General features: G+C 43.6%; 1 protein-coding gene across 1 annotated transcript in view; it reads left to right on the top strand.

The window, feature by feature from the left end:
- foxred1 (FAD-dependent oxidoreductase domain containing 1) overlaps positions 1 to 18,100 on the top strand; it is a 103,826-nt gene that overhangs the window by 28,517 nt on the left and 57,209 nt on the right. The window contains exons 5-6 of the mRNA XM_042086220.1: positions 3,928 to 4,022; positions 4,126 to 4,227. Of these exons, the coding sequence (XP_041942154.1) occupies positions 3,928 to 4,022; positions 4,126 to 4,227 (197 nt within the window). The remainder of the gene's footprint in view (positions 1 to 3,927; positions 4,023 to 4,125; positions 4,228 to 18,100) is intronic.

Raw genomic sequence — 18,100 nt, 5'->3', positions numbered from 1 at the left:
CTCATTGTCAAACGCATAGCCTATCTCGCGGTTGCATCCATTACAAACAAACATGCAATGTGAATGTCTGGGATTGGGGAGAGCACTAAATGCTCTACTGAATAAGCACAAAGTCAAACCTTTAAATGAAAAACACTCTTTAATAATCCAAAAAAATAAACCGCTAATGAAGTAAACTTGTGACCATCAAAAATCGTTTATCGCTTGTAACTCTGTGATACCAGGACGTAACAGAAAGGCATTTGGTTGAGCAACGGAGGTTAATATGCTCCATGTTTTGTCCAAATGATGACTGTCTATCATCGTTGCACTCCGAGAAAACCGGAATGTTTCATTCGTCCCCGTTTCAATCGTCCCGGTTGTACCTACTCAAAACGCAGATAGAACCTTATTATTCTAAGGTAGCGAAATAGCGTTCAGCATGATTCATGCCCAATTAATTCCCCCTGTTAAAGTGTTCGCCTTTGTAGTTTGGTTTCGTGATAGCCTATGATAAACGGCGTATGGCCAAATATGTGAAAACGTTAAAATACAGTAGGCGATAAACCCGGAAAAAGTTGACAGTGATTTTTTTCATAATCACTTTGGAGGGTCATAGAAAAATGTATTGCTGGCGAGGGAGGGTCACGTCTTTTTGGACTAATGCTCCCAAAACTCCTCCGGTAGCCCCTTAAATAAATAACGAACAGCCCCTAATGAAGTAAACTTGTGACCATCAAAAATCGTTTATCGCCTGTAACTCCGTGATAACAGGACATAACAGGAAGGCATTTGGCTGAGCAACGGAGGTTAATACTCTATATTTTGTCCAAATGATGTCTGTCTATCATCGTTGCACTCGGAGAAAACCAGAATGTTTAATTTGTCCTGCATCTCTACGGCTGCAAACGGGATTCACTCGCAGTTAACCAAATATTTCTTTATTAGGGCAGGGCAGGCATATTTCTGGCTATTACATTATTTCTAAACCAGTCTGCTAAAGTCTGTAGTGAAGTCTGTGTAGGGTTTTCCAGGCTCTATTTCTTTTTACGAGACACCCTGCTCACTTGAGCCATCTACCGGTTGTTTGGGTTGTTGCAGCGTCTCACTGGAAAAATACAAATTAAAGTCGCGTGATACCGCGTGATCCCACGCGCGGACCGCGAGTGAAGCTGGCCAAGTCGAAGCACTGCCCACTGTATCTTCAAGAAGAAAAGCAATACCAGTGCTGAGCACATCAATGTAAATACTTCAACTGACATCAGACACTACACATGCGTTGTATTTATTGTATGACCAAGGGGAGAGGATGTAATGCTGCATTCCAAATACATGCGACAGAACTTGAAATTGTAAGTGTGATGAAGCTGGAATATGAATGCAAGTTTGAATCATCACGTAGCTTGTTCAGATGAGCCACAAGCTTGCTCTCGTGTTCTAGGCAAGCGTCCAGCACTACTGAGTCTGCTGCCCTGGTGGCATCCATGTTCTTCCCCACAAAGACAAACGGGAACGCTATAAGTGCTACAAGATGGGAAATTACGCCACGTTCGTGCGTAAGGCGGGGGTGTACGATACAAATGGATTGCAGCATAAGACTAGACCAGAGACTTTCTAATGAGGAGACACAGCACTCAAAAAATCCTCCATAGAAATGCATGGGGTTAGTTTGTAATGCCAATATAGCAGTCTACACATATCCCACCCCTTCCACAGCAAAAAAGTTGACATGTGAATACATTGTGCCAATCATGTGTTCGCCGCTGGAGCAAGGTTAGTGTCGTGAAGCCTTGCACACGCGCATTTCTGCTGAAATAGATGCCTGATAAGTGCCTAAAAAGCATTACAATATGGCTCCCAAGGGACTTGCCTAGAAGGACTTTTACTAGACTTGCAGTTTGGCAGGGGTTGCAGGAGTGGGGGGCAGGGATGGGGACCCACGTTGGGGGTTGCAGGAGTGGGGGACTAGGGTTGTGCCGCTCGACGATATTATCGTCCATCATGATGGTTGACCGACATCATGATGGAAAGCAACCATCGTGATGCCACGCCCCCACATGCCATAAATACAGAAATGATGCATAAATAAAGTGAAATCAAAAATGTCCCTCATTTTTTTTCTTCACACAGCAACTTTTTCAGCAGGTTAGAAATAATGAGTTTTATTTTTAATAATAATTCATTTGTCCTTTAGACTTTGCTTTTGTCAAATAATTCTCCATTTGTAGCAATAACAGCCTTGCAGACCTTTTGACATTCTAGCTTTCAATTTGTTGAGGTAGTCTGAAGAAATTTCACCCCAGGCTTCCTGAAACACCTCCCACAAGTTGGATTGGCTTGATGGGCACTTCTTACGTACCATACGGTCAACAACAGCTCAATAGGGTTGAGATCTGGTAACTGGGCTGGCCACTCTATTACAGACAGAATACCATCTGACTGCTTCTTCCCTAAATAGTTCTTGCATAGTTTGGAGGTGTGCTTTGGGTCATTGTCCGGTTATAGGAGGAAATTGGCTCCAATCAAGCGCTGTCCATAGGATTTGGACATAGGAGGTTGCTAAATGGAGTGATGGCGTTCCTTATTCAAAATCCCCTTTACCTTGTACAAATCTCCCACTTCACCAACACCAAAGCAGCCCCAGACCATCACATTACCTCCACCATTCTTGACAGTTGGCGTCAGGCACTTCTCCAGCATCTTTACAAATGTATGATCTCAAACTTAGATTTGTCTGTCCATAACACTTTTTTTCAAATTTCCTCTGTCCAATGTCTCTGTTCTTTTGCCCATCTTAATCTTTTCCTTTTATTGGCTAATCTTATATATGGCTTTTTCTTTGCCGCTATGCCTGGAAGGCCAGCATCCCAGAGTCACATTTTCACTGTGGACGTTGAGACTGGTGTTTTGCGGGTACCATTTAATGAAGCTGCCAGTTGAGGACCTGTGAGGCGTCTATTTCTCAAACTAGAGACTCTGTACTTGTCCTCTTGCTTGGTTGTGCACTGGGGCCTCCCACTTCTCTTTCTATTCTGGTTAGAGACCGTTTGTGCTATTCTCTGAAGGGAGTAGTACACACCGTTGTACAATTTCTCACATGGAATAGCCTCCATTTCTCAGAACAAGAGTAGACTGCTGAGTTTCAGAAGAAAGTTCTCTTTTTCTGGCCATTTTGAGAGTATAAGTATAAGTATAAGTAAGTATATATACTTTTTTGATCCCGTGAGGGAAATTTGGTCTCTGCATTTAACCCAATTGGTGAATTAGTGAAACACAAACAGCACACAGTGAACACACATTGAGGTGAAGCACACACTAATCCCGGCGCAATGAGCTGCCTGCTTCAAAGGCGGCGCTCGGAGTATAATCGAACCCACAAATGCTGATGCTCCAGATACTCAACTAGCTCAAAGGAAGGCCAGTTTTATAGCTTCTCTAATCAGCAATTCTCTAATTTGCAACCCTGTTTTTTGGAAACAGGGTTGCTAATGTGGTTGCTGATGAAACATTGCTCATGTGAATATTATCAAAGTCAAAGTCTGCTTTATTGTCAATTTCTTCACATGCCAAGACATACAAAGAGATATGTTACGTTTCTCACTATCCCACGGTGGAGACAAGACATAATTTTACCAATTAAGTCCACAGACAAACATAACATTCAAGTAAACAATAAAAAGTAAATAAGAAGGCACATACAATAAATAAATAAATAAGAGCAGCAAAATTGGGTTGAAATTGTGCAATTGTGCATAGACAGTCAATATAGTAGTGTAAAGTCAGGCCAATAAATGGCTGAGGTAGTTCTGTTTGACCTAAGTAAGCAAGTGGCATAGTGGTGCAAGTTATGTAAGAGCAGCAGAAGTGTATTATCTATAATGGATCTTTGCCAGATTGTTTTTTTTTACTGTTTATACAGTACTCATCCAAGAACTTCTCTTTCATCAGACATGCTGGTGCCAAAGTCAAACTTCTGTCTCCAACGCAGCTCAAAGTCATGTTTCCGTGGATTAATACTGATGGAGTGGCATTAGCCTCTTATGGTAAGCTTTGTGCTTCAAATATCAAACATTTTCAACCTAGTCTAAACACTGAATAGCCTCAACATAACTTACAAACATTGCTGTTTGTTTATATTTATTTTAGGTCTTGAGAATGAAGGCTGGTTTGACCCTTGGACACTCCTCTATGCTTTCAGACGCAAAGCGTTGTCAATGGGGGTTGAACAGTGCTTTGGAGAAGTCACAGGTTTGTACTTGAGAAAAGCCTCTGATTTTTTATGTTAATGTTTGTTTATGGTATTTGGCAGACACTTTTGTCCAGAGCAACTTACAATATCTAGGGAAGGGGAAAACACTACATTTGGACCTGTGTCCCTATTACAGTGGGTCCCAGTTAAAAATTGACACTTCATTCACGATCAAGGTGATTCACGCAGCTGGGTGAAATGTAAGTACAACTGCAGCCGCTTGGGGGCAGCATAGTCTGCTGTGGCGTTCCACGGTCAAACCGGACGGCGCATTCAAGGGCTGTGATTGGCCGAGTGATTGGCCGAGTGGCCGAGTGATTGGCTGAGTTTTCAGTGCGTTTCTCTGTGTTTTTAGCAGCCCCTGCAACATGCTAGTCCACTGTAGCCTAAGCTTTGTACATAATGTTAAACATAGTTTTGGATTCAGTGGCAAGATTTCTTGATTGTACAGTGCCAAAGTTCGCTTGCTAACAGAACATAAATATGCTGCCCAGAAACCTTGTGAATAGTTCTGATTTTTTTTTACTACACTAACGAGGTTGAAATATAGCCTTTGCCTACAGCATCTCCTTAACAGTAATGTTAACAAAATGACAGCATTCAAAAAGGAAAACGAATTCAGTCACTCAAGACTGTGCCACAGCAACCAGTGTAGGCTACATTCCTACCCAATAGGCTACTCGAAGCAGATAGCGTTGTCTGACGGTCGAGTGGGTTAATGCACGTATATCCAGAACAGGTCTGCAACTTTCAGGCAGTTCTGAGTTCGAATCTAGGCAGGAGCAGAGCCATATAAAGGCCTAGGCCTATTGTTATCATTTTTTGCAAGGTGTTGCTCCTGGCAATACTTGTTTATAAGACGTTTGGTGATTCATTGATAGCTGTTTTTGGGACACGTTAAACGTTCTTTATCATGAGCGCATACGGGGAGTAAAACGACTGTTACGCGCTGTCACAACTGTAGGCTACAATGATTGCAATACAAAAATATGCGCGTGTTAGTTTAGTTAGTTTTGTGATTTTTTTTGCACTTTTGCCTCATGTGTTTTCAGGTTTGAGGGCTTTTTTGGCAAGATTGACCTTGGTAGACTCTGCATATGTTATTTCTCCGTATGGAAAATAAAGTAAATTTTCGACACACGTCTGTTATTAGTTCAATAAGAAGTGTTGCTTGTTAAAACATGTGACTAGTGAAACTCAAATGATTTTAGAAATATTTAGCCAAAGCCAAAAAGTGTTAGAGAGAAGGAGAGACGCCGGTGCAGCTCAGATGTCTTCTTAATTTTCTTTATTCTTTAGTAAAAGGTGCAGAACATTATTAAACTTTAAAGACAGAATACGCACGCAGGCACATGACTAGGCTACTTGTTGTTTTCTTTTACTCGGCTATCTATATATGGTTATCAGCACACAATGTTGGGCTAATTCACTAGTTATGGATATCACAAGTTTAAACAACGAAAACAGAAAGGATGGAGACAGCAAAGCTAGAGGAGTTATTCCAGATGGGCAAGAACAAGGTAGGCAATTGGTGTGCTTGTCAGAACGTTAGATTACAGCTGTTTAAAGCCAGACGTCACGGTACGCTAGAACAAAACTTAAGGTAACTTTAGCTATAGGGCTGTATCAATTTGTCCAAATTAATAGGTCATCGTAGACGTTGTTGTTGTATTATTGCATGTGGATATTGTTATGCTATGTAGGCTACTTTTTTTGCAATGCACGGACCTAAAACCGGGAAACGGACAAATATTGTACACATGTGAATTTGTTTTTGCGGGGGTGGGGGTGGGTGGGTGTACGTACCATAGCTCTCTCTCTCTCTCTCACACACACACACACACACACACACACACACACACACACACACACACACACACACACACACAGTACCTTTCTTAGCCACAGTTAATTTTAGTGGTGATATGTGTTATGTACATTGTTATGCACATTATTAACTGCAGTTTATATTCTCATCAATGTCAGTCCATGAATGCATATTGATCAGTTGTTAACTAATACTGTAGGCCTAGAAGTTGCATTTAAAAATGTTACTGTTGTAGGCTGTTTGTTTTTTTATTTCAGCCACACTGTTTTAAAGTGGTTAGGACCATTACACACCAATTTTGAATAAGCCATACTGCAATACCGATTTCATGGTTGCACCATGCACATGTTCGCCGATTATGTGGCCCTCAGTAACCTATAAATTCAATGATGTGGCCCTCTATGAAAATGAGTTTGACACCCCTGCTCTAAAATATCTGTCCTGGCCTGGTTGCACCGGATTGTGGCCAAACGACAGAAGCGCGGAGAACCCTCCTTTGTCTACCAAAAAGTGTTACTTTGTGCCCCGCGCTCCCCCACTGCTTGTGAAAGAAGGGGGTGGGGGAGGGGGGCTTAACGTGAAAAAGCTTAATGTCCCAAAACGGCAAAGTCATAATGGTAGGCTACAGGAAGTGGGGGGAGGGTATGGGATGACCAGAGCCGTCTTCGCTGTGCTATTCAGAAAGCATCTTATTGTCTTTCCAGGCGCACACAGCTCGTTATAGCCTATCGAGTGCCTTAGCAGATAGGCTCTGCTCTTGGGTTTGGCCTCACAGCGAACTCAACCCTCTTGTTGCTTGCAGTTTGTTAAATAAAGCGATGCAGATTACATTATTTATTTCTGATTAATTGCGTCTTTTTTGCAACATCTGCTTGTTAGGCTGGGCTACTGTCAATGTCCTGTACAGGTATATGTTCAACAATTGCTGGTGTAGGCCTACAGGCTATAATCAATTAGGGACTGTTCGTTATTTATTTAAGGGGCTACCGGAGGAGTTTTGGGAGCGTTAGTCAAAAAAGACGTGACCCTCCCTCGCCAGCAAGACATTTTTCTATGACCCTCCAAAGTGATTGAGAAAAAACGCATGACCCTCCCCAGTCCCAACAATTTAGGCTATTGATGCCTTCTGTCTACTGGGTCAATTTGGGAGCTTGCATGCTACGACTCCTTCCTTGAAATGCCTTGAAAAGGCTGTCGTTTGCACAATTTCACAAATAATCACTGGGACCGAAACAAACCTGCCAACGCGGTATTCGCGTATTTTAACTTTTTCCTCGCTGTCTTAGGAGGAGCTGCAGGGCTGTCGCAAGGGGGTGCGAGGCCCTGTACGAACTTGACAGATGCATGAACTTACGTGCATGAAATCATGCGATAGCTTACTTTACACATAGCCAAGGCTACCGTCGGTGCATTTTAATAGTAGCCTAGTCTAATAAGCTACACCAGCTTGTCTTTAAGAGGGGAAATTGTATAGCCTATAACATTAGCTGAGTATTTGGCCATATGGTGTTTATCATAGGCTACATCATGAAACCAAATAGTGTAACAAAGGCGAACACTTTAACAGGGGAAATTAATTGGGCATGAATCATTGTGCTGAACGGTATTGTCAATGCAGAAACACACACGACATTCAAACTGTTGATAAGATGTGCACTATGGAAATTGGTCTGTAGGCTAAATGTACTTGTACAGGTAAATGTTCAACAATTGCTGTACAGACTATAATCAATTAGCTAAATCATTTGTCAAGCTGTTTAAATTCGTGCTACATTCAAACGCAAAAGGTGCTTTGATATCTTTTTCGTTTGAACGTCGGCAAGCAGGCATGCTGCGGTTGCAATGAATGAGGATAATTGGTTTTATCTGCAGATTTATTTTTTGCATTATTTTGAATATGACTCGCTCCAGTCTCAGCACTTTCCACATGCATCTAAGTTCTAACACATATCCCCTCTCGCTTTCTCTCTCTCCATCCCTGCACACGGTGCTTTCTTAAAGGAGCTGCACCATCTTACAACAATTGCATCTACATTTTCATATTATAATGTTTTGTCAAGTGTAAGCTTAAACTACCATGATCAATTTAAGTTCCCGTGCCCCCGCTGAAAGTCTCATGCGCTTATCGTTACACTATCAAATCTATAAGTAACCGTGACAAATAGGGTATAAGATATATAAACTCACGCTATTGTATTATCATATATGTTTGGTAATGGCTCAGCTTTCTCTGATTGTTCTACTGACTTGGAAAATGCATCATGGAAGCAGTAAGTCAAGTCGTATCAAAAATAGTAGTGGCAGAACTCCAAAGTGACACCTTGTGGTTGTTTGTGTCAACTGCAGTTTGTGCCATTTCTGCTGAGAAAATGGGGTGCGTGATTCCTGAAGGAACCCGTCCAAACTTAACTGGGACCCACTGTATGTGTATTGTTGTCTTACCCAGTGGCCTGACAAGGTTGTTTTAAATAAGAGTAATATTTTGACAAATCTGACTCTTAAACAGGCCACACACCCCATTATTAGTAAAATTTAGCCTGACGAGCCAGACCCACATTAAAATGTAGGGTCTGGGCACTCACCGTTCGCAGTGCTCAGTCCGAGGGGCGGGATAATCAGTTGTCTTTCAAATTCCCTCTGCACGCAATAGGACAGCGGCAGCGCTATGAGTCCCATGCGTTTCCCACCAGCGGAGCTAGTTGGCTAGTTCAAACGTTTGCCAACTTAATAAAAGCTTAACTCGTGTCACACTGTTCGCCAGCAGCAACATCCATCTTATTTGTTTTCAAGTAGCAGGGAATTCAAGCCAAACCGTTGCAACTCTGCCATCAATCATTATGTTAAGCCCACCTAACGACTCTATACACGATTTCATTGGCCTCATTAAGTTTTGATTTCTGGAGCTCACAAGCCAACGGAGAGTTGCTAGACTAGCCCTGGCAGCTGCCGCTAGGGGCGCGTCTAGATTTACAAGGATACAAGGATACAAGGAAGTTTATTGTCACATGCATATAGTTACTGGAAGTAAGAAATGCAGTGAAATTATGTCTGGTGTCAGCCTATTTGTGCATTAATGGGGGGGGGGGGGGGGTAAAGAGTGCAGTAGAAGAGGGGTTTAGTAGATTAAGTGGCAAGGGCTGCATAAAAAAGGTGAGGGAGGATTGGGATTGGGTGGGGGGCACCAACAAGGAGAACCCAAGAGCAACAGGGGCAAGGAAAAACTCCCTTACCAAGGAAGAAACCTTGGGCAGATCCACGGCTCAAGGGGCTAACCCAACTGCCAGGGGTCTTGGTGTGTGTGTTGGGGGGATGACAGGGGAGATGGGATAGTGTGCTGTGTATGTGGGGAGAGGGCAGTGTGCAATATGTGTGTTGGGGAAGCTTCCTCATGAGACAATGTGCTGTGTATGTAAGGGGGGGGGGGGGGGGGGCAGGGACTTACTATTGCAAGCAGAGTACTGTATGTATGATGTATGTGAGTGATGACCGTGAAGATGTGTGTGGGCGGGAGGGGAGTGGAGCAGTGACTGTGTGTGTGTGTGTGTGTGTGTAGTGTGTGTGTGGGCAGTGTGCTGTAAGTATGTTGGGGATGTGTGTTGGAGAAGCTTCCTGATGAAATAATGTGCTGTGTATGTAGGGGGGGGGGGCAGGGACTTACTATTGCAAGCAGAGTACTGTATGTATGATGTATGTGAGTGATGACCGTGAAGATGTGTGTGTGGGCGGGAGGGGAGTGGAGCAGTGACTGTGTGTGTGTAGTGTGTAGGTGGGGGCAGTGTGCTGTAAGTATGTAGAGGATGTGTGTTGGAGAAGATCCTGAAGACAATGTGCTGTGTATGTAGGGAGGGGGGGGGGCAGTGTGCAGCAAAGATTTCTAGGCTAAGTAAAATTACTAAAAAAGGTAAAAATCCTGCCACATTTTTGTTCCAACCATTCACTTAATCAGCTGATTGTAATTAGCACAACTCTTAAGCCAGGTAGATCAGCTAATCAGTGGAATCACCTGTGTTAAGCACACAGGTAGAACCAATACATGGCAGGACTTTTACTTTCTGAAGCCTGACATTTACATCTCTGCCCGTTAGTGAACGGCAAAACACACTTTGCAAACACACTTTGCAGTTCTTCGAAAATACATTCTAGTTATTCAGGGAAGCAATTCTACTTGGGATTTGCAGAAATAAAACCAGTGCAAATCATTCCACTCAGATAGCAGTGCTTCACCTAGAACAAGTATGTATATGCTTAAAAAACACTTTCATTACAGTGCATTAAAATGCACTATTCTGTTATCCGAAGTCTTCTTCTTCCCACCAAGTTTCTGTGTTTTAATTCAGCTTCAACTGTTTAACATAGAAACTTCGTTCAAACTTTGTAACTTAGGTCTTAAAAAGGACACTTGAGGAATGTATTTTTCATGTTTGTAAACTTTATACTTTTTGAGATATTAACAAAAACAACCTTATTTTTCCCCATAGACTTTGCATTGCCACTATAACATCTTAAAGATGCTCTGCCACACATATTTCATTACTTTGTGGTAATGTCTGAAGTTCTACCATGGACTCTAACATTATGTGCGGAAAACATGCCTTGGTTACCTTGTTTCAAGCCATTCTAGCATGGTATTAAAAGCCTGCAGGAAGACTCGGCGTGCGCCAGTTCTCATTAATATTCAACGAGCTAAGCTGCTTGACTCAGATTGGCTAACAGCTAGTAGGTTTCGTCCATAACATGACAGCCGTTATCAACTAATTTTAGCTTCATGGCATGAATTTAGCTTGGCTAGCGAGTGCTAGCTTTGTCCAACTGAAATAAAACCTGCTAGGCTAGCGAATGCATTAAACCTGTATAACATAACACTTCCTTGAGTTGACAATAACGTTTTACTTACGAGCACTGGGGCCTATTGCACAAAACTAGGATAAGGGATTAAGCCAGGATATCTTGGATATCCTAGCTCAATTTATCCGTGATCCAGTTACACAAAAGCGGGATAGGGGGCAGCAGGATATGTTATGGTATAAGTCACCATGGCGATTTATTCTGTGGAGCTAGCCTGCTCCAGACCAGGCTAAATTCCAGGATCTATTTAATCTCATCCCTTATCTCAGTCAGCAGTCACCACAAACGGAAACCAATAGTTATTCCACTGCCCACTACCCATTGTTATCACATCAGAACTCACCATCAAGGTGATTCACGCAGCTGGGTGAAATGTAAGTACAACTGCAGCCGCTTGGGGACAGCATAGTCCGCTGTGGCGTTCCACGGTCGAACCGGACGGAGCATTCGACAGCAAGGGCTGTGCTTGGCCGAGTTTTCAGTGCGTTTCTCTGTGTTTTTAGCAGCCCCTGCAACATGCTAGTCCACTGTAGCCTATAAGCTTTGTACATAATGTTAAACATAGTTTTGGATTCAGTGGCAAGATTTCTTGATTGTACAGTGCCTGTCTCTCAGTAATGTTTTAAAATGAGAGCTTCGTCAGCTGGCAGTAGGCTACTTTGTCAGCAGTCTTGAGAAGTTTGCTTGCTAACAGAACATAAATATGCTGCCCAGAAACCTCGTGAATAGTTCTGATTTGTTTTACTACACTAACGAGGTTGAAATATAGCCTTTGCCTACAGCATCTCCTTAACAGTAATGTTAACAAAATGACAGCATTCATATGACAAAGGAAAACTAATTCGGTCACTCAAGACTGCCACAGCAACCAGTGTAGGCTACAGTCCTACCCAATAGGCCTACTCGAAGCAGCTATAGCGTTGTCTGACGGTCGAGTGGGTTAATGCACGTATTTCCAGAACAGGTCTGCAACTTTCAGGCAGTTCTGAGTTAGAATCTAGGCGGGAGTAATGATGCGACGGTTTTCCTTTAGAAATCTTTTTTATTGAATCAAAGATGTAGCCTACTACAGACATTCGATGAGGTGTTCTGCAATGAGTCTGGTTTTAACCCAGCTAAAAGATAGCCCAGTAAATTAACTAAACGTATCCCAGTAGCAAACAGTTTTTCTGGGTGTAGGCTACTTTGAAACTTCTGCGGGGTAACGGGAGCATTTGTTTTTAACACATAACTTGCTACAATGATTGCAATACAAAAATATGCGCGTGTTAGTTTAGTTAGTTTTGTAATGTTTTGCACTTTTGCCTCATGTGTTTTAAGGTTTGAGGGCTTTTCTTGGCAAGATTGACCTTGGTTAGACTCTGCATATGTTATTTCTCCGTATGGAAAATAAAGTACATTTTCGGCACACGTCTGTTATTAGTTCAATAACAAGTGTTGCTTGTTAAAACATATGACTTGTGAAACTCAAATGATTTTAGAAATATTTAGCCAAAGCCAAAAAGTGTTACTTTGTGCCCCGCGCTCCCCCACTGCTTGTGAAAGAAGGGGTTGGGGGAGGGGGGCTTGACGTGAAAAAGCTTAAATGTCCCAAAACGGCAACAAGTCGTTTTACTCCCCGCAGGTCTTCATAATAGTAGGCTACAGGAAGTGGGGGGAGGGTATGGGATGACCAGAGCCGTCTTTGCTGGAGCTGGGCTATGGACGGACTAAGAGTTCCTGACACAAGAAGAAGTGCGTGGTCCACCATGAAAGCCTTATCCCTCTCCCACGCATCCTGAATGGAAAAAAGACTATACCATGGTGTCATAGTTTTCTGTCTTTGACTTAGCCTGTTTTATTGAAACGATTGGGAAGAACATTTGTGCTATTCAGAAAGCATATTCTATCATCTTTCCAGGCGCACACAGCTCGTTACCATATAGCCGGGGTCATCCCTATGTTCCCCAGGTCCTATGTTCCCCGCTCGGGGTTAGGAAATTATAATTAAAATTTGCTTTGGTGAGTGGTTGTTTGGACCATTATGCACTGGCCAGTTGTCCCCGCCCCACTAATCCCATCTAAAAGTCAAATAAAATAAATAAAACAGAATAAAATAAAAGTTAAAAGGAAATAAAATAAAATAAAATAAAAGAGAGGAGCTTGTAAAAAAGACACAGAGTGGTTTAAAACTTTAATTTAATTTTTCATTAAGACCTTGTGGGTGTAGTGTTTGAAGTTTTAAAATCCACAATCTCTCTGCTCTTTTCCTCTGTAAAATTGTCCAGCCTGGGTTCCCTTCAAGGCCACAGACCTTCAAATGTGTGATGTTGTGCGTCTGGAAATGTGTGACGAGATAAGTGTTGAGTGTATTTTTATGTATGTTGTGCAGATGTTGTTTGAGGCGTATGCGAAGTGTATGTCCAGTTTCCCCGATGTACAACATGTGACAGTGAGTGCAGGTGATAACATATACTAAATTGGGAGTGTCTAAGTTTAGTGGATTGGTGGGTGCAGAACAGTGACTATGAATATCGGTGATGAATAGGTGAGGGGTGAAGTGTAAGTTTTCTTTAGGGGGTGGTGGTTGTAAGTGACGGGTGAAGGTGGTGCGTATGAGGAGGTCTTTGAGGTTTTTATTGCGTCTATATGCAGAAATGAGTGTGTGGTGTTGGAAGGTGGGGTGTGTTGTTTGGAAATCAGTAGTGTTGTTTCAGTGTGTGGTGAAGGTGTTGTTTGCCATGTGAGTAGGTGCCAATAAGGGGCAGGAGATGGGGTGGGTCAGGGTTGGGGTTAGGAAGAGGGTTGGGGTTAGGGTTAGGAAAAGGGTTGGGGTTGGGGTTAAGGTTAGGAAAAGGGTTGGGGTTAAGGTTAGGAAAGGGGTAGGGGTTAGAGTCAGGGTTAAGGTTAGGAAAAGGGTTAGGATTAGGATCTGGGTCTGGGTTGGGGTCCGGGTTGGGGTTAAGAGGAAGGTCTGGTGTGGGAGTGGGTGATGGGCAAGTGTTTGGGGTGTATGAGTGAGTGGGAGCAAGGCCGGCCAAAGTCAAGTGCTTAATGTGGCGGAGGAAACGTTTAGAATAGTGCCTCTTACGGAGGGCTTGAAAGAGTTGTTGTATGGCATAGTGAAGGTCTGTGGGAAAGGAGCAGATGCGATGAAAGCGGATTATTTGTGATTTAACTATGGATCTAAACGTGTGTTTTGGGTGATTACTGTGCTTGTGCAAAAGTGAGTGAGTGTCCGTGGGTTTAAAATAAACTTTGGAGCTAAAAGTTTTATGTGTAGGTGAAATAGGGGTGAAAAAGATGGTGGTGTCTAGAAAATTAATCTGGTGAGGGTCAATAGTGGCCTTAAGTGAGATGGATGGGTGATGTGAGTTTAAGGTGTCTAAAAAAGTGTTGAAATCCTGTAGGGGGTGTGGCCAAGCTCCAATGATGTCATCCAGATACCGAAAATAAAAGGTGGGTTGAAGGGGGCACTTGGCCAGGGCGGCCTGCTCCCACTCACTCATGTAGATGTTGGCGTAGGAAGGTGCAAAGCGTTGACCCATGGCAGTCCCGTGTACTTGTAGGTAAAGTTTATTGTCAAAGTTAAAATCATTGTGAGTGAGACAGATTTCTAAAAGTTGCAGGAGGATTGTGTCCGGTCTGTGAGGGTCTGGGTATTTTTGAAAAGTGTTTTGAACTGCTTGTAATCCGGCGGGGGTGTTGATATTGGTGTAAAGGCTATCTACGTCTAAAGTGAAGAGGTGAGTGTGGTGTGGGACTGCCATGGGTCGAAGCCTAGTGAGGAAGTGGTATGTATCCTTGAGGTAGGAAGGGTGTCTGTTGGAAAGGGGGTTAAGATAGGAGTCAATATAGATGGAAATGTTGTATGTGGTGCTGTTGCAATCTGACACAATGGGACGACCAGGAGGAACCTGAGAGGGAACTGTCCAAGTGTGTGGGGGTTTGTGAATTTTGGGGAGGAGATAAAATTGTCGTGGTCGGGGGTGGTCCGGTCCTTGTAAAAATATACTTTGTTTATGGTTAATGAAGTGTTGTTGATAAAGTGAGGTGACTAACCGGCGGATTTCAGACTGTGCTGCGGGTTGGGTGGACTGTGCTATGGGTGTATAAAACTGGGTGTTGTTGAGCTGTCTGTGTGCTTCAGTGAGGTAGTGATGGGTGTCCATGATAACAATTTTGGAACCCTTGTCCGCCGGTTTGATGACTATATTTTTATTGTTTGTGAGTTGTGAAATGGCCTGTTTTTCCGCTAGTGTGAGGTTGCTGGTGGTGGGGGGAGGGAGGTGTCTGAGAAAGGAATTGAGTGCCCGCCTGTCCCTGTGAATGTGCTTAACTAATTTGGGTGGGAGTTGGGGGGGCCAGGGTTATGGGTGGAGTTATTGAAAATGTAAATATTGGCACCAATGTGTAAAGATTTTATGAGCTGTATGGGGTGTCCAGTGTATGTTATCTTGGGTGGTGTGGAAGGTGTCTGGGGGGATAGTGGGGATGTGGGGGAAGTGGGAAGTTATAAAGTTGTTAATGTGAGTGAGATTGGCCTGCTGTTGGGTAGTGAGGCGGGGTGAAAAATTAATGAGGGGAATGTGTATGATTGCATTGGGGAAAACTGTAGAAGCATGTTTGTAGAGGATGAGGAACTGTCTGATGCTGGTGTTTTTGGGGTCATGGTCCTTGTTGTTGAGGCCCACTGACAAGACCACCGACTTCACTTGGGGAAGGGGGGTGGTTTTCTGTAAGAGTTTGGCAAAGAGGTAGGTGGTGGCTCCAGGGTAACTGTCAATTTGTATATCGGGATGGGTGAAGGGGGGAATCCTATTGAGATTGGAATCTCCTATGAAAACTAGTGGTTTGTGTATTGAAATTGACCATTCTTCCAGTTTGTTTCTGAGGGCACGGTGGTAAGTGGGGTGGAAGAGGTGTGTAGTGGGTGGTGTGGGTTGTAAGAGGAGGTTGGAGATGGTGTGTGGTGAGGTGTGGGGTGTGGAAGGGATAGGAGGGTTGGGTGTCTCCGGCGGTCCCACAGCTTTTGATGGAGAGGGCTCAGCTGCGGTTGTGACAAATCGTTTGACTTGATGAGTCCGCCCTTTCGTCATCGCCCTCTCCAGCTGCGGAGGCGCCGGAGTCTCCCTCTCCTCCTCTGGTGGGTGCTGTGGGGACAAGGAAACTATATTATCGAGGGTGTGTACTACTAAGTGGTTGGGGGGTTGTGTATGTGTTGACCTGGGTGAGTGTGTGGTGGTGGGGGTAGTGTTTGTTTCAGGTTGGCTGTGTGTTGTGTGGTGAAACTGTGTTGTGACTCTCAATGTGGGACGCTGGGGTAGTGGCTCTGCTGTATGTGCTTGTGATATTATGTAGGGGGAAAGGTGTGTGGTTGTGTTAGCAGGAGTGCGTGGAGGTGTAAAGTGTGGTGTAGTGAGTGTGTCAGCTGTCAGTGTTGTATGTGTGTGAGTCTGTAAGTTGGTGGATCCTGGTGGTGTGTTGTGATTGTGTATGGTTGGAAGGGTGGAAGTGGGAGGGGAAGTGGAAGTAGGGTTGGGAAGTGTTTGAGCTAACGTGTCTGTGGTTGTGTGTGATGGTGAAGTTGTGGATGAAAGTGGTGGAAAATCAAGGCATGTTAAAGTAGATGGGGGGGTATGGGGAGGAGGGGGGGTGTAGGCAAAGGGGCTGGAGTAGGGGGGTTGAGGGCCAGGTGAACTGTGGGAAGAGTGGAGTCTGTGAATCTTTTCTGGTACCTCTTCCTGGCCCAGCCACACGCTATTTGAAAAGCTGTGTTGTTAAAAGGTGCTGAAGATGTAGTAAAATTTAAAATTTGTGAGGTGTAGTGGTTGTGTAAAATTTGCATGTTCTGTTCCATCCACTGTGTTGTGTTGTTTCTGAGTAGTTCTAGTGTCTGGGGTGTGGGGGCGGCTGGTTTGATGAATTCTGTGAGTTTGGTGACCTGTCTGTACATGCCTGTGGGGAAAGTGTGTGTATCCAGAGCTGTGTGTGTGATCTGTTTGTGATGTGTGACTTGGATTAATTTAAAGTATTGTTTGGCTTGTTGGCGTGTGAGGGGATCTGGTTCATGTCTGAGAGTGTTTGTGTACATTTCTGGTGGTGGAGTGGGGTGTGTGCGTGTGTGTGAAGAGGGGGGTCTAGTGGAGGTTAAGGTGGATGCATATGTGTGTGTGGGCCTAGGGGGTCTATGTGTGTGAATGTATCTGGTGTTGAGTGGGGGCATAGGTAGGAGAGGACGTGTTATGTGAAGGTAGGAGTGGGTAGGGTACTGTAAAGGAAAGCCTCTCTGTGTGGGGTTGGAAATTGCATTTCTGTAAGTGTGAGGGGGGGGGGGTCTAGGATGGGGTTGGGGTCTAAGGGGGGGATGTCTATGAGTGGGTCTAGCTAGGTGTTTGGGAAGGGGAACCGTGGCAGACATGGTATGTTATGGGTGGATGGAGACAAAACATGCAATAAAATAACAAAGAAATAATTTAAAAAGATTAAAAAAGGGTTAGGTTTAGGGTTATGGTTAGGGTTTTAAAAAAGGGTCCTATGTTCCCCGGTCCCATACAAAGCGGGGAACATAGGTACGCTCCCATGTAGCCTATCGACTGCCTTAACAGATAGGCTCTGCTCTTGGGTTTGGCCTCACAGTGAACTCAACCCTCTTGTTGCTTGCAGTTTGTTAAATAAAGTGATGCAGATTACATTATTTATTTCTGATTAATTGCGTCTTTTGCAACATCTGCTTGTTAGGCTGGGCTACTGTCAATGTCCTGTACAGGTAAATGTTCAACAATAGCTGGTGTAGGCCTACAGGCTATAATCAATTAGCTAAATCATTTGTCCGGCTGTTTAAACATTTTTCCGTGCTACATTCAAAAGCAAAAAGTGCTTTGATATATTTTTCGTTGTCGTTTTAACGGCAATCGGGCATGTTGCGGTTGCAATTTAAGTAAAATTTATACAATATCCCAACCTATCCCACTCTGATATTTAGAGTTATTTCGTTAAGATAAAATTATTTTAATTTTGGGTTCGGCAAAGGACGTTTTTTGCCTTTTTTATTCATGCCCTTTACAACTATGTTTATCCGCCCTGGCAAACTTTGACCACTGCATGATGATACAGCTTTTATTACACAACTGAGAAATAGGCGATTGGGCTTGTCCTTTACAGCAACAGGACACAATATCCCTCACTCTGCCGCCACTTGTTGCCTTCATATTTTTCTT

The sequence above is a fragment of the Alosa sapidissima genome, chromosome 3 (assembly GCF_018492685.1).
Source record: "Alosa sapidissima isolate fAloSap1 chromosome 3, fAloSap1.pri, whole genome shotgun sequence".
Lineage (NCBI taxonomy): Eukaryota > Metazoa > Chordata > Actinopteri > Clupeiformes > Clupeidae > Alosa > Alosa sapidissima.
Note: the sequence above shows the minus strand (reverse complement) of the source record. Positions and strands in the feature narration are given on the sequence as shown.